The following is an 18,090-nucleotide window of genomic DNA, read 5'->3' on the forward strand; positions in this document are numbered from 1 at the left end:
TACACCCCATTTTTGATGATCTGCGCATGCACAGAAGGTCCTGTATATGTGCAGAAGTGGCAGGTGCTCTCACATTTGCAAATCAGTAGCAAAGGTAAATTGATTTCACCCCTGGAAACTACACTTTAAGGGCTTTTGTAGAAAGCATAATATAACATACTGATTTTAAGAAACTGGAGGCATGAAAAAAAAATTAAAATGAAAAAAGTTTTGAAATTTCCTGTGAATCTGAGTAAGAACATAAAGTGCCTGCCAGAGTTTAGCCTTTGGGGTTGATTTACATTTATTCCATTCCATTATTTTAAATGAAGAATACCAAATAGATATTTTTGAAGAGTCTTCGTTTCACAAATGACAACTATCAGTTGCATTAAATCTGTTTGCCATTTTGAGATGTTTGTAAAAATAATAAAGGAAGGATGCAACCAAACAAAGTAAAAGATAGATTTAATTCTCTGTACTTTCAATATTATCATTAGCATTTAATCCAGCTTTGGGTTTTGGCTGTAGGAACTTCAATATTCAAGTCTTCTTTAGTTCAACCAAGATTTATTACTTGAACCCATTGAATTCTGGCCAATACTACACCGAGAACCTTGTTTATATTTTATTTCAATATCCACATTTAATATCTTCAATATCTACATTTAGTGTTGCAAAGTGTTAGATATTAGCAACTGTTATAATGGTTTCCACCAAGGTCCTCTGTTCCAGCGGGAACAGAGATTCAATCTCATTGGTCGAAGGGTCTGACAGCTCCCTATAAAAGGGCTGCTGTCAGGCTGAACCTTCGCTGGATTGTACATACTTGTTCTGTTACAATAAAGAGCTGTTGTTGCCTTTAGCCTGAGTGTGCCTTTCCATTACCCGATCTAAGCATAGATGAAAATTACCTAGTTACAAACATTATGTTGACTTGTTACCCCTCAGAAACTTAAATTAAGCATTTTAAACAATGCTTGTGATAAACCAGCTTTGTCACAACATAATTAATTAGGATCAAGGAAACTGTTTTAACATAAAATTTAAAAAAGTTTTATTGAATGTTCTTGGAAATATATTCAGTTTAATCATTTGTTATTTGGTTTATTTAATCCAGATGCTATCACTGCCTCAGAAATTATACAGTAATTAGAGGTTTTGGAAAAATTAATAGTGGCTCCTAAGCCAAAACCTCATTTTTATAAAAAAGCTGAAGAAAAATGATGACATTGATATTTATTTTATTTATGTACATAAATAACAGACATAATGTCCCATTTCTGTAAATTCATAGAAGATCACTGTAAATAATGTGAAATTAATATTTTATCATCTTAAAATGTTAAAACAACAAAAATATTTGAGGATACAGGACACCTCAGAATTTTTTCAATAAAGCATAGTTAAAATCACCTTACTCTTGGAGATGTAATTCAAAAGTTAGAAAAACAATTCATATTATTTTATTCTATCCTAATATTGCTGCATTTGGAACTGTAACAACAAGAATTGAACAAGTCACTCTGCATTACTGTTATATTTACCGTAGATGTTCTGGCTGCTGAAAGTCAACATAAGTCAAAATGAAAATGAAATAAGAATGCAATAGATAAATAAGTAAACAAATGGTATGCTAAAAATCCATTTGTTCTCTTAGCTATATCCAAAGAGAAGACTTTTGAGAAAAATGGTCAGTTTTTGGAGTTGTTCTATTTACAACTTATTTTTCTAGCCTCACTGTTTTTCTTCTTCCTCCTTTTTCATTCTTATTTTTGAAGTTTCACAAATAATGATATTGTATTTATATTTTCTTTTTGTTCATTCGCTTAACTCAAAATCATTATATAAAAAGATTTTGGCCTTCTTTTTTAAAAAAAATAATACTTTTAATATGTTCGGATCCCACTGTTACCCTGAGTGCTAACCTGAGGAGTCATACTGTCAATACCAGCCATGAAGGAAGAGAAGGGGAAAGAGAAAGTGAGCAGGGACAAGATTTATATCTGTCTGTAGTATCACTGTTTCTCAGATTGGAGTTGTTGCATCTGAATCAGTGAAATTGGAGTGCCAGAAACCTTCATAGCGATCTTGAAAAAAAGATCAGCATAACAAACACTGGGAAGGTTAAGTTTGTTGAAGACTGCCCAGGAACTCCCTTGCTCAGCTGGGATCAAAACCAGCTTGCAAATCAAACCACATCAGTTCTGGCATTTATCGTATAAACACAATTGTTTTATTCTCAGATACAGTAGTGGGCATAGAACTGTAATTTTGTTTAAGTCAGCTTTGATTTCCCCCCGTGGCTCAAAGTCAAAACTCTTCTGTTTAACCATGCTTTATGGAGAGACCACACTTGGCTCGTTCACACTAAGCCTGGATATCAAAACCACAATGGCTGTGTTCAGACACCGAATTACAAATTACAAACAGTTAAACCATACTATAGCTTAGCAAAAGTGTGAACGTAGTAGATGATTATCTTTATCTTCTGTTTGTTTGTCTTGTGACTGTTTTTCAACTTCTACAGCCTCAAAATAAAGCTGAAGAGTGGGATACCTTGAAGAGCCATTTCTCCTTGTTATCTACCCATTTCCCATTGCTCTTTCTTCCATAAATAAATATGTAGATATCTGTATTTTGATAATAACTCTGCTTGCTACTATTCTGCAAAGTGGGCCATGCATGAAGGCTTGGGATGACATGAAATCAATCTCATATTGGAATTCCTATCTTTTTAATAGAAATGTTGCCAAGCAAAAAGATTGGTTTCCATGCTCTGCATTATACTGTCAAATATTTGCTTTGCACTATGAGAAATACAACACATCAAATAATTGGTGGGATTCTGAGAATCCCAATAAATATTCTAATGACCTAATAAGCAAGCATTAGATAATTGGGCATAGCTAAGATTACACAGAAGATGGATATAATGGCACATTTAATATATAGTCTCTTTTTCAATGGTTGAGAAAAAAAGGGGAAAGTGGGATCTGCCAAGAGGACCAGCACCAAAAACTGTACAGTCATTTCCATGCCAGAACCCACACCCACATTTCAGAAGAGAATCCACTATTGATCTAGCCCAAATCTTCTCCATGCTATTATCAGCTGTTTGCTAGACAAAGCCAAGCACATAGCCAAATGGGCGGTAGGGTGAATAACAGAATAACAGAGTTAGAAGGGACCTTATAGGTCACCTCCAACTCCCCACCCAAGCAGGAAACCCTACCTACACCATTTCTGACAGATGGCAGTCCAGTCTCTTCTTGAAAGCTTCGGGTGGTGAAGCTCCCACAACTTCTGAAGGCAAGTTGCTCCATTAGTTGATTGTTCTCACTGTCAGAAAAATTTCCTTTATTTCTACGTTAAATCTCTCCTTGTTCAGTTTCCATCCATTATTCTTTGTCTGGCCTTCAGGTGCTTTGGAAAATAGGTTGACCTTCTCCTCTCTGTGCAGCTCTTCAAATATTGGAACTCTACTATCATGTCTCTCCTGGTCCTTCTCTTCACTAGACTAGCCGTGCCCAGTTCCTGCAACCGTTCATCATATGTTTTAACCTCCAGGAGGAAGAGGAGGAGGCAGACAAGTGTCTATTAGCCTTATCCTATCATTCAAACAATGACAGAGATTGGACCAACAAGGAGAGGTCATGTATACAGTAGTGATGACAGCAAGCCCAATCAAAAGAGGAATGTCTTTAAGAATATGTTTCCAAATAGTCCTCCAATTCTAATGTTGGCATTGGTTGCTAAGTTCAGAATTGCACCCTATTATTACAGTAGTTTGCCATTTCCCCTGAAGCAAGTCAAGACATACTTAGGAAGCAAGAAGAAGGCAGGTTGATTTCTGTTTGTGTGTTATCAGTCACGGGAAAAACTCATCCCTCTGTGGATTAAGCAAAACAAATCTGCTTCTATGTTTATGTCAAAAGATGGACTTCAGCTTCTGCCCAGGGGAGAACAATTCCGAGAGTTTGCACTCATGTCAGAAGCACCGAAAAGCTTCCAGGGTGAAAGAAATAGCTGGTGACATCATCATTGCCAGCGGGATGCCTAGTTGGGGGCCTCCATTCATGTTTGGAGAACTTGGAGTGAAGGATGAGAGTTCAACCCTGCCCCACAGAAGCAGTCGGTTCTCCAACGCAAGCATCCTAACCATGCAAGCCACCACATTCCTCTTCTGATAGTTCACATACAACTATTTGGGAAGTCCCCCAAAAGAGGAATGCATCTTGGGTGATTTTGTTTTCATTTATTTCATATATTTCAGGAAAAGAAAGATAGTGCTGGGAGAGTGATAATATGTGGGAAGGAGGGACTGGGCGTGGGGGTGGATATGCTTTAGCTTCATGAACGTATTAAAAAAATTAAAATGGAAAATGGAAAATTGTAATCATAGCCACCTCTCATCAGTGGAGGTTGAATTGGGCATGTCATTGGCTATATATCTTTGTGCATATTTATGCAACTACACAATATGTTTCCACTTCTGATTTGATTTGTTTATCCAGTCGAAACATAAACTTGAGAGTGAATTTTTGAAGAATCAGGAACAAAAGACATTGGGGACTGTTAACTTCCTTTGCACTCCACTAGGGAGAAATATTAGTACAATGTTGAGTGAAATTAATGATCTCACTATGAAGTTCCTTGCAAATATTGTCCTGTGTATATGGAGGAAGGTTTGAGTTGCTCAATAGTGTGTGGTCCTTAAGCTATTTCACTTTACAGCACCATTCTCAATCTTCTTTATGTGCACATGCATGTCAATATCTCATGTGCTCAGGAATTCTGGTATTTGTTGTACTAGTTAAGATGCTGGCTTAGAAACCAGGAGACTGTGAGTTCCAGTCCCACCTTTCGCATAAAAGGAAGTTGTGGGGAAAATAGGAGGAAGAAGGATTATTAGGTATGTTTACCACTTTGAATTATTTCTAAAAATAGTAAAGGCAGGTTTAAAAAGTTTAATAATTACATAAATCATCTTCAGTTTCATTTTTATGGTTACAAGCATCCCTTTCTAAACCTTTTAAATGTACAAAAAAAGTTGAGCTGTCAGGATGGGCTGTATGTATGTATGTATGTATGTATGTATGTATGTATGTATGTATGTATATATGTATATATGTATATATAGTATCCATAGAGTATCAACCTTGTGAATTCCCAAACTTCCTCTTTCTGATATGTATGCAAGAAGGATAGTGAGATATGTATGTGTGTATGTGTGTGTGTGTGTTGTGTGTGTGTTTGTTTGTTTGTTTCTGTATCTGTGTGTGTATATAGCATGTGTATATGTGTGTTATGTTTGTATACACATTTGAGAGCAGGCAACAGAATTTCATTTTTAATGTGTGCTCGCCCACTGGACAGCACCATCCTCCCATTGGGGACCATCAGAATTTCCTTGTAGCTGATCATTCCAAATGGCTCTACCATTTGTTTTGTTATTTGGACGTTCAAACAGCAAGAAAAAGAAAAAAACAAACCAGCATATTCCTTTCCTTAAACGTCTGCATGCACAGAAGCATTTTGGTGGAAGGGCGGGGCCTCCTGCTGCCACCACTAGCGGTTCGGCTGAACCAGGCCAAACCGGGAGCAACCCACCACTGCATAACACACACGTAAAGAGTGATGGAGGGGGAAAAAACCCCAACAACTCAGGACTACACTGAGAGAAAAACAGGATAGCCTTGGGGGGGGGGGGGGACGACACCAAGAACATTATCCAAAGGACATTTTGCTGAACCCCCATCCATACTTCATTTCTTGAAGCACTAATGCTAGTTGCCTATTTTTGAATATCTGCTAGGAAGAGGCAGGATCTCTGCTGCTCCATAGCAAGATTATGCACATTGTTTAGCGCCATCTTCTCCCCACCGCCGCCATTTTAGAAACGTATAATTACCTCTGCACTTGGCATCTGAAGTTGGAGTACAGTTCTTCTCAATGATTTCATCCTCCTCACATACTGTGCAAGGGAAGCAGGGGTCCACATGGTTGGCTTCATCAGAATACGTCCCCGCCGGGCATTTCTCACACAACGTGTTCTGATTTTCCCCACAAGGATAGACAAGCCCATAGCCTATTTCACAGATGCTGCAGTTTTTACATTTATTGTTCTCATCCAGATAGAAGCCATAGATGCATTTGCAGATGGTGTTGTCCGATTCCACACAAGGAGCCAACATGCTCTCCAGGCCCACACACTCCTTGCAGGGCTTGCAGGGCTCAGTGGCACTCACCGTGTCTGAATAGCTGATGCCTGTAAAACATTGGAAGGTCGAAGCAAGTAAACTGAGAAGTGAGTTATCAAATGACTGAGTTGAACACCACCACCACCACTCCCCATTTGACCACAGTGGGCTCCTTTCACCCAGATATAGGCAACCCCGGGGAAGCTGGAAGCCTGCATAGTAGTGCACAATGGTTATGGGGAAGTGAAAGGCTGAAATGGATGGGACAGTGACACCAATCATGATTCCGTCATATAGGTGTCAAAACTGCATATGCAAAATTGGGGAAGATGTTTGTTTTCTTTTGGGCTTATGTCCAAGGAAGTAATGTGGATCCCTTGGGCAATGTAGACACTTCTCGCAATGTCTGTCAAAATGAACTTCTAAAAATCCTTGAGAATGATAGCATTTGTACTTGGGAACAAGTTCACATTCTATAAATGGGTATTTCGTGATTCGTCAGACTTTTGCGGTAGGCAAGGCCAGGAAACAGATGCAACAAGTTTGCCTGAAACTATATTTTATTAAATTTTACTTCTTTGTAACTATTTCTCTAACATCATCGCTTTGGCTTTCCAAACGGTGAGAGTAGTCATTCTGCATCCATCACATATGTACTCATTCCAAATGAGTACATTCCAATTTTCTGCTGCTGCTTCTTACAAGAAAAATATATGTCTTTTTACTATTTTTATCATGGGGAAGGAGTGCTGCTTTCACTATCCAATTTTCCATAAGTACCACAGGGAGCCCTTGGTTCCTCATTGTGCCTAGCATTTGAGGCAATTGAGGGCTGAAGAGAAATTGACAAGAGTTTGGTTAGGTGTCTGGCCCAAGTGATGGGTTACAGTTATAACTAAGGTAGAATATCAGCAAATAGCCTGAGCCTGAAGAAAGGCTTGCCACAAAAGGAAAAAAATAACAACAAAAAAAAGCTTCTTCCAACATGTTAAAAACAAGAAAAGAGTTAAGGAAACAATTGGTCCATTGCTGGGAGAAAGTGGCAAGAAGGTGACAAGCAACAGGGAGAAAGCAGAACTATTTAACCCATTTTTTTTTTTTGCATCTGTCTTTACACAAAGGGATAAAACAGTCCAACCTATCAAAAACAGCACCACAAAAATCAGATTAAGAACACAAGTTGAAATAGGGAAGAAAATGGTAACTGAGAACCTGTCTACCCTAGACGAGTTCAAATCACCAGGACCAGATGGATTACACCCCAGGGTTCTGAAGGAACTGGCAGACGAGATCTCAGAACCACTGAACTATATCTTTCAGAGATCCCGAAGCACTAGAGAACTGCCAGAGGACTGGAAAAGAGCTGATGTGGTTCCCATCTTCAAAAAAGGGAAAAAATAGATCCAGGAAACTATAGACTTATCAGCCTGACCTCAATGCCAGGAAAGATTCTGGAAAAGCTAATCAAGTAACGAATTAGTGAACACCTAGAAATAACCAAAGTAATTGCCAAAAGCCAACATGGGTTTATCAAAAACAAATCATGCCAGACTGATCTTATTGCATTCTTTGACAAAGTGATAAAATTAGTGGACCAGAGGAATGTCGTTGATATAGTTTACTTAGATTTCAGTAAGGTATTTGATAAGGTAGACCATAACCTACTACTAGATAAAGTAGAAGAATGTGGGTTGGACAGCATCACCACCAGATGGATTCGTAACTGGCTGACCAACTGCACTCAACATGTAGTCCTCAATGGAACTGCATCTTCATGGAGGGAAGTATGCAGTGGAGTACTCCAAGGCTCTGTTTTAGGCCAGTACTCTTCAACATCTTCATCAATGATTTGGATGAGGGAATAAATGAGGAACTCATCAAATTTGCAGATGACACCAAGCTGGCAGGAATAGCCAACACTCCAGAAGACAGACTTAACATACAGAAGGATCTTGACAAACGTGAACATTGGGCACTATCTAATAAAATGAAATTCAATGGTGAAAAGAGTAAGGTTCTAAATTTAGGTAAGAAAAATGAAATGAACAGATACAGTATAGGTGGTACCTTGTTCAATAGTAGTAACTGTGAGAGGGATCTTGGAGTCCTAGTGGACAACCATTTAAATATGAGCCAGCAGTGTGCAGCAGCTGCCAAAAAGCCAACACAGGTCGAGGCTACATAAACAGAGGGATAGAATCAAGATCATGTGAAGTGTTAATACTACTTTATAATATCTTGGTAAGGGCACACTTGGAATACTGCATTCAGTTTTGGTCGCCACGATGTAGAAAAGATGTGGAGACTCTAGAAAGAGTGCAGAGAAGAGCAACAAAGATGATTAGGGGACTGGAGGCTAAAAATATGAAGAATGGTTGCAGGAACTAAACTATGTCTAGTTTAATGAAAAGAAGGACTAGGGGAGACACGATAGCAGTGTTCCAATATCTCAGGGGTTGCCACAAAGAAGAGGGAGTCAAACTATTCTCCAAGGTACCTGAGAGTAGAATAAGAAGCAATGGGTGAAAACTAATCAAGGAGAGAAGCAATTTAGAACTGAGGAGAAATTTCCTGACAGTTAGAACAATTAATCAGTGGAACAGCTTGCCTCCAGAAGTCGTGAATGCCCCAACACTGGAAATTTTTAAGAAGATGTTGGATAGCCATTTGTCTGAAACGATATAGGGTTTCCTGCCTAGGCAGGGGTTTGGACTAGAAGACTTCCAAGGTACCCTCCAACTCTACTATTGTATTGTATTATTATAGTTAGAGTTGGAGGAAATGGGATGGCAGGAGTACACTTAATGCTCCTCACAAATCCTTCTTCCAGAAGACCAGTAGGTCTGTATTCTGTGGCAGCCATAAGCAGATTATTTTGATGAAGCACCTGTACATTAGCAACTTGCTGTTTCATCTCTGATACTCCTCCACCCTTTTCAATATCCATCCATCCATCCATCCATCTATCCTCCCTCCCCCTCTCTCTCCCTCCCTCCCTCTCTCTTATCTGTCATCCATCCTATGCTGCCCGTCTTCCCCAAGCCTACCCCACCATTTCTGCCCACCATGTAAGTGGACAGAAATAAACACAGAGAAATCCACCAACTATTGCCCTTAAGTTGTCCCACAGATGTAAGGGGTATATAACGATAGATTTAATCATCAACCTCTTTTGTTCTGTAGACACAGATTAGAGTTTATCTATGAAAGTAACACCAATTATGAAACTATTTTTGCCTGTTTAAGAACTGGATGAAAATGCACTCTGAGGAAAAGCTTTATGGCTAGAGAAAAGGAAGAAGAGATCCACTATAATTTTGTCTGGGCTAAGACAAGTTGACAGGGCTGTATAATTAGCAATGTTAGCACAAAGTCTCTTATTCCCAAAGATTTGCTCTGTTTGCTTACAGAGCAAGCAACTGCTCCGTAGTTCAAGATTGAGGCTGAGGTTAAGCAAGCAAGTCTTTTATTTGAGGGAGGCTAGAGTAGATGCAGGTATTCCGTGAAATCACTGAAGCTTGACTGGTTAGTATTTCTGGGGGTTTTGTAGGCCCGACACTGAAGAGCGGCTTGGTTTTGTGAGACTTAGAGAAAGCAACTTCAGTTATGTATTTTTTTTTCCATACAGAAAAGTAGCGTTAAACTTTCACTCCTCTTCCTTGCCACTTTTTTCCTCATAGAAATTTGGCAGTTTGATCTCTGGGACCTGAAGATTGCAAAACAGGAAGCTACATGTTGCAAACTGTTTAGACTTATTTAAATCAAAGTTCAGAAATGTTTTGTTGACAAAATAATAATAACAGGTAATCAGTTCAGTGGAAAATGTTTGCCTTTCCTTCCCATTTTTTCACCTCAAACAGCAAGACCCTGGTAGGTTAATTCAAACAACTTTTTGTTTTTCTTAATAATGCAATCATGTTTAATTGAAGGAACCACAGACCTCCTGTACTTTAATGCTCCTAATCTCTTTTTGGCCTTTTGGGGTAAAACGAAAAGTAGTAGGATTTTAATTTTCCCAGACCAAAGCATTTCTCCATCCCTATTGTTTAGTTTTTATTCTCAGAATATCTTTGAAAGTACCTTAGTCTCAACCCACAGAAAAAAGTAGTAAAAAAGGTTGTACTAATACAAAAATTCTATTTAAATATAAAACCTAATATCTCCCCATCCCTACTCCCCCCACACAAACCTTAAATCATTGAGGCCAATGGTCACCATCACCTCTTTTGGTATGAATTGCATGAATTAATTAGAGTTTGTATGAAGTATTCCTCATCTTACAACCATTCATTTAGTGACTGTTTAAAGTTAAAAGCCTACTGGGAAAAAAAAATATGACCGATTCTTACACTAATTACTATCTCAGCATCCCAGGAGTAACTGACATATATTTATAATATATATAAATATATATTTATTTGCCTCACAGGGTCAGTTGATCACCATACGTGACCTTCCCAATTGGTTTTTGATAAGCAATGAAACCCAGCGGAACTTGGTTTTAATTAATAACCATGTGATTCTCTTAACAATGGCGGTGTTTTACTTGACAACCGTGGTAAAAATGTTCATAAAGTTAGGCAGGACTCTCTTAACAACCGCCTTGCTTAGCAATGACAATTCTGGTCTCAACTGTCATAAGTCGAGAACTACCTGTATTGTCTTTTGAAATTTCTGACTCTGTCAATCAATGTTATTGTAAAACTTGAATTCCAGATTATGGGATACATTTCTCATTTTCCACACCATACATAACTTCCAGTCCTTGAACAGTCCATGCTTTAGCAAAATTATTTTATATGGTTTCTAAAAAGAGAAAATGATAGTTAAAGGTACTTTCCCCCAAAGCAGTGGAACCAAACTAAACGTGCTATAGAAATTTAGTAATTGGTATTTGGTGTTCCCACTTTCATAAATAGAAACAGTTATAGGAACGTATGGGAGTAAAAAGGTTAAATCCTATCTCTTCTCAATGCCATGGTCTTGCTCTGACTCCAACCTGACACCAGGTTGCACTTACTTTAGAGTAATGAAGTATTCAGTGGCATATTCCATGCTCTACCCTGAACATTATGAGGACATAAAAACATTTTGGACTGAAGAAAAAGATGTCACAAAGAAAGCCAGATGCCCATAGGAAGACTTCAAGCAAGACATAATGGGATCTTGCATTTTCCAATAACTGGTATTATAAGCTAACTCTCCAAAAACAGGATATAATATGAAGAAAACATGACTAACAAGCATTAATAAATTTAGCAGCCATAAACTGGTCTAATCTTCTATGTTTGCATCATTACGTCTCATGGTAATGAATTCCACAATTTGGCTGTGCATTACTTCAAGAATATTTTTTTTAAATCTGTCCTAAATCTCCCAATATTCAATTTCATTGGGTTGACCTCTAATATGAATCACATCCATTTTGTTCACATGTGTAATGTATTATATACAATTATATCAGGCTATCCTTTATTCAACTTCTCTTTCCTTAAGCTAAAATCCCCTAAATCTTAATCAAGATCTTTAATTTTATATGCACATTGGCTATTACAGTGCAATAGCAATTCCCATAAAATTTAATAAATTTGTTTCCAGAAATTGGAAATGGAATTCCATACTTACTTACTTGCTATTAAGTGCTAATTATTCCTAAAAGTTTACTGTTGTATGAATGATTGATTATGTGCCATCAAGACAGCTGGCTCTTAGTGACCACATAGATTTTCCCTAATATAACCTGTTTCCAACTTGGTCCTGCAGATCTTCTAATAATGGATCTCTTATTACTGTAATTGAGTCCATCCATCATACTTCTGGCCATCCTGTTGTTCCTTCCACCTTTCCCAGAATTATAGACTTTCAAAAAGGTTAGGTCTTCATGTATCCAAAATATGATAATTTGAACCTGATTATTTGTCCTTTGAAGGGAGAATTCCAGGTTGATTTGTTTGTTCTTGATTATCCATAGAATTCTCATGTGTCTTTACGAAAAAAGTTAGATGCTTTTGAGATCACAATTAACTAATCCTTTTTTTCTTAAACTGCAAAACCTAAACATTGCCTTACATTCAAAATTTCCAATCCTAATTATTTTTGCTAGATTTTTTTTTGCACCATTTTCAGTCCACAGCATTAACTTGGAATAATCATCACTCAGTGGTATTTTCAAGTCTGAGAGATATCCATGGATTTCAGACAATTCTTTCCACTTACTCTGTCAGCCCTTCTTTTAAGAAGAAGAAGAAGAAGAACAGGGTGAGAAAAAGAAATCTAGGCAGCCAACCAGTAGATTTGAATGAGAGGGTGGGACGCTGGGACATGTTCTCATATGTTGCTTTTTTAAATTAAAGATGTCTACAATTCAGACCCTCTAAGTGGTAGGATCCTTGATTTATGACAATTGTTCAGTCATAATAAATCATTACCAGATCAATGCATTTAAATAAATGTCCACATTGTAAATTAGAATCAACAGATTACTGCTTGAGACATTATTTTATACTCTTTTCAAACTATCCAGTATTATCATGCTAAATAAGGATAAGACAACTCTAACTGATGGCAACATGATAGCAATATTCCAATATTTGAAGGACTGCCACAAAGAAGAGGGAATCAACCTATTTTCCAAAGCACCAGAAGGCAAAACAAGAAACAATGAATGGAATACTGTAAGCAGTAACTCATGAGTTCTGAAGGAGAGTGGGGGGGAGATAGGTTGGACTTTGTGTAACTATGTTTGGAAAGCAAAATTCACTTGCTATTAATTGCTGCAGTTATCATCTGTTCATATCAATAAAACTGACCCAATTCCTTCACAAAGATCTCATAGGATGAATCATACACCACTGAGTATTATAAAAGTGCATTTTACTGCCTAAAGAAGCCATATATTATGATTTAATGGGGAGTTATACCAGGAGAAGGAGCTCAGCACACAAGCTGACAAGGTTAAACAATGCATTATGATTTTGCTTTGGCTCCAGCGTGCCTGCCTACATAGAAAACAAGAGCAGAAGCTCTCCAATTTCACAGGTGCGAAGAGCTGGAGGTTGGGCAGCACTAAATGTCTATTGCTAGGATGAGACCGCTAAAGAACCCTGTATAATTTTGATGCCACAAAAGGAACAACGCTACCAAGAGATACTTTTTGATTGCAACTGCATAGATTGATCAGAGAATTTGGTCCTTAGTCTCAATAGCTTCTGAGGAGTATTCAGTTGAAAAGAGGTCCATGCAGAAACGTTCTTCTGATATTTTTCCTTCAGCTCTAATTCAGTTGAAGAATTAGACAAATCACTTCCAATGTTTCTTTCAAAGAAAAGGATGGTTTGTCTGAAATTCTCATCATGAGTAAAACATTGTTGCATTTATTTGTTTGGAAGAAGCCCGAGGGTCTACCAGTGAATGTTCAAACATAAACTTGGAAATGAATTTGAGTATCTGCGGGACATTTTTTTGTATCTCTATTTGTCTTATACAAGGCAAGAAAGACCCAGGAGATGTGAGGGGAGCTGGAACAATGATTCTTTTCAGAAGAGGCAGGAGAATAACCATGTGGCTTGATCTTTTGTCTTTTTTCAGACAGTTTTCATTACAAGCATATTCTCATTTGGGCTCACATTAATTTTCCCCCCTCTAGTATTATTTCTAAACTATTTCTTAATATATGATACATCAGATATATCAGATGTTATGGATTTCTTTAATTACAGGATAAAAATAGCTGATGAATTTTAATAGGATTAATCCTGTTTTAGTTTCCTTAATCATATATCATAGGTCTCACATTTACCAGTTGCATTTGGATCCAAAGGTTCTGAAGAGTGGAAGCCTGGTGGTTGATTAGAGGTTGCAGTGAAATCTCTTCAATGGTCTGCAGATCTCTTCCTGAATTCTCACATTTCTAATAAGTCTTAAAGAAAGACCTCCTAAGGCAAATCCTCTCACTGGTTTCTTTCACATTGAGGAAGAAGGAAAAGATGGAATTTTTTTAACCCCCCAAAATAGTATCCACAGTAGTGACATTCACCATTTCCAACAATAAAATAGCACTAGAAGAAATTCAAAATAAATTTTGAAGCCCTGTAAGAATAAGAAAAATAGGAGCCTCTTTCATGCAAAGAAAAAACAAGAGAAATTTCAGTACAGATTCAATACAATATTATTTGAATCGAATTCTGACTGCCCATCCCAGCCACTTCTGTGTTCACAATTTACATCCATTTGAGTTGCAATGGACCTTAATCTATGCAAAATGTTTCTCTTCTTCCCATCTAAGCAAACAAATCAGCCCACAGAAGGTTAAGAAAGAACTTCAGCTAAAGAAACTTTCTGTGAAAAATATTTATGGATTTGATGAAGCAACTCAGTTCTTGCTAAGCTATTTCAAGGTTTTCTTTTGCCAGCTATGTTATTAAGGAATAATAAATTTATATATGTGGTCAATAAAAGATGGACAAGGACTGGGAAAAAATAATTTGTTGGAGGCAAAGTCCACCTGACCTAAAAAAAAAACAACCTTTAAATTTAAACCAGAGCAGGATGGAGAGAGTAGCTTAAGAGGAGGTCCTGTGGTAAAAGTAGAGAAATTATGAGGAGTCCAAAAAACCTCATAATTAAATAGCTGGAGTTAAATATTCAAGGTCTTCAGTAACTCTATATTCCATTTATGCACAGTACAAGATATGAGAAATTAACAAGGTGATTTTGAAATGGTAATGTCTCCTTCCAATTAAGCCTGATACTTGAAGACTTCATGAACAAGTTCATACGGTTTTTATTTCAACAGCAACGGTTGACTGTTGTCTTTTTTTCTGATGCATTTGACTTCCCAATGTAGCCTAGAGTCCTGGAATTCTTGGGTGTTCTACAATCCAGTTTTTAACCAGATCTTCTGAGTTTTCAAGCTCGGACAAAACAAACGTGGTGCATGTACGGTAGAGGTGAAGAATGGGAGATGGGGAGGACAAAGAGATTATAGGTGTAACTGAGACATGGTAGGATGACTCCCATGATTGTAATGTTGCCATATAAGGGCACATCAAAGGGATGACTCAGAAAAAGGATGAAGTAACATATTTCTCAGGGTATAAGACGCACCAGAGTATAAGATGCACCAAGGTTTTTGTTACGTCGCCATGACTATGGCCGGGAATGTCAATCATGTAATTGGCAAGCGCTGATTGGTCCAGACGCAACTGCAGTCTGGCGGGAAGATTCCAGGCTTCCCATTGGTTAACTGTTTTGACAGCTAGGCTATATAAGAGCTGTCAGGTTAAATTGTTTCTTGTTTCACTGTTAGTTCTTGAAATAAAAGCAGTTGTTCAAGCAATCGGTCTCCATGCCTTCCCTCAGAGCCCAGTATATAGCAGTTTTGAAGAGGCAATTGTTTTTAAAAGTAGGTAGGTAGATAGAGGGATAGAGGGAGAGAAAGAGAGAGAAATACAGTAGGTAGGTAGGGAAAGAGAGAGAGAGAGAGAGAGTAGGTAGGTACATAGCTAGATAGAGGGGGAGATAGAGAGAGGGAAATACAGTAGATAGGTAGGTGGAGAGAGAGGATAGGTAGGTAGATAGGTAGGTAGGTAGGTAGGTAGGTAGGTAGGTAGGTAGGTAGGTAGGTAGGTAGGTAGAGGAAAAGAGAGAGGGAGGGAGAGAGGGAGAGAGAGAGAGAGAAATACAGTAGGTAGGTAGGAAGAGAGTAGGTAGGTAGGTAGATAGATGTTTCCAGGTGTATTTATCCATGTGCTGGAGAAGGAAATCACTGACAATCTGCAGCACCTAAGACTTTGTTTCTGCTAGCACAACACTTGATCAATGTAATTCTCATCAATGAGTTAAAGACATTTCCAAAAGGAAAAAAAAAAGGTTTTGCACTCTGAAAAACCTCCCAAAAACGCCCCGTTTTCTTTTTAAAAAAAGAAAATGAAATGAAATGAAATTTAATTTGTTAGCCGCACCCTCTCCGAAAGGACTCGGGGCGGCGTACAATAAAACACATACAATATACATACAATATAAAAAAACCTTGGGGGGGGGCTTGCAGAGTGCTCCTGAAGGACAAAAACGAGCAAAAAAGGCCAATTTTTAGCAAAAACAGGTCCATTTTTTGTGCAAAAAAAAAACAGGTCCATTTTTTGTGCAAAAAATTCCATGAATAGCCTTATGGAGGTTTATAGAGTGCTTCTGGGGGCTGGGGGGCAAAAAAGCAGCCCATTGTTTGCTCATTCCTGCCCTCCCCAACCCCCAGGAGCTCTCTGAAAGCCTCCCTAAGGCTCTGCACAGCCATTTTGGTGAAGGGGTGGGGCTTTGGAAGGCAAAAAAAATGCTTTATTCAATGTATAAGACACACCCAGATTTTCAGCCTCTTTTTTGAGGAAAAAAGGTGCATCGTATACTCTGAAAAATACGGGTAATTTTAATGTTAGAAATATGCACATTGAGAAAATCCAAACAAGTGAGCAAAATGGAGAGCATTTAACAGAATGCAGATGCCAAGTGGGTGACTTTGGGACAGTCATTCTCTCTTAGTTCAATCTGTTTCACAGGTTTGTGGTGATGGTAGTGAAAATAGGGGGAAGAAGGAAAGGTGGGATATAAAAACAAATAAACAGGAAAAAAGGCATGAAAACAACACTTGCGTGGACTCTACAAATCAAAGAAAAGGTTCCAGCAACACTTTCCTGAGACAAATTACAGATATTTGAAACGAGTAATTGGATTCTAATATGCAGCTTTTCTGAGTGAGAATAAATGTTTTCTTATTAAATGTGCCTAATAGGATAATGTGCTTTTTTTTTCAAGTGTCATGGAAAAGCTTTCCAATGCAAATTACCCAATGAAAACCAGTCTAGTTGCATCATCAGTGACGCGAAGTGATATTTTTCTGCCGCAAAAATCTAAAACTTTGGTACATATGCCTATTGCTTTATACGTTTATTTACAACTGTAGCAAAATTCATCTAAAATTACAACAATCCATATCAGTTCCATACATCATGTTTAATAGTTTAATATTTACAGCACTGTGTGGCGACATGTGTTTTTGTACATGTTGGCTGCATAATGATTTGTTTCAGAGACATTTGTGGGGACGTAACGATGCAATGCTGGAATCCTTGGGTACCTCAAATTCTAGGAAAGCCAATTTTAATAATGTCAAAGGAATGCCAGATAGGATTCTTAAGCAAGAGACCAAATGGCTAAGATAACAAGATGTGAGGGAATGGGAGTAAACCGAAAAATCCTAACATGTTCAGACATTAGCTTGAAGACATAAAGGCTTATAATACACTGTACCTTGGCACCCCATATCTTTCCTAACATGCTCTCACACAATTAAGACTTTTAATAAAACAAAATTGTGTAGTGCATTGTACTCATTTTTAACTCTCCTTAGAACTTTCAGATGAATGTGTGGAGACTGAAGGGCAAGGTGCTTGGACCACAAGGGCAGTAAAGAGACCAACAGGTTTGTCTCTGCTATTCTACTCATTTTCAAACTCTTAAATATGCAGCAAATGTGTGGGAGAACAGCTAGAGTAGTATTTCTCAGCCTTGACAACTTTAAGATATGTGAGCTTCAGATTGCATCGTTCTATCATTGGGAATTCGCCATCCTTTTTTATTTCTTACTTATAAAGTCAACATTCTGGCTCGGGATTCCCAGAATCTAGAGCTCTCCAGATTCTTTAAGCTTCAACTTCCACCAATTCCAACTAGATAATTGGTTTATTTTTATGATTTATTAAATTTGTTTGGTACTCACTTTACCACAAAAATAAACTTTGTATGCATATAATAAAAGGTGTCTTCTCAAACCTACTGGATTACTTACTTGGACCAAAATGACACAATGAATTGTTCACAGACAGTAACAAGGAAACTGAAACTCAGTTGTTCAGAG

At 37.8% G+C, this 18,090-nt stretch overlaps 1 protein-coding gene across 3 annotated transcripts in view; it reads right to left on the minus strand.

The window, feature by feature from the left end:
* NGFR (nerve growth factor receptor) overlaps positions 1-18,090 on the minus strand; it is an 81,107-nt gene that overhangs the window by 22,991 nt on the left and 40,026 nt on the right. For all 3 annotated transcript variants that reach the window (XM_081971388.1, XM_081971387.1, XM_081971386.1), the window contains exon 3: positions 5,894-6,250. In XM_081971388.1, the coding sequence (XP_081827514.1) occupies positions 5,894-6,250 (357 nt within the window). The remainder of the gene's footprint in view (positions 1-5,893; positions 6,251-18,090) is intronic.

The sequence above is a fragment of the Natrix helvetica genome, assembly GCF_964273705.1.
Source record: "Natrix helvetica genome assembly, chromosome: Z".
NCBI lineage: Eukaryota > Metazoa > Chordata > Lepidosauria > Squamata > Natricidae > Natrix > Natrix helvetica.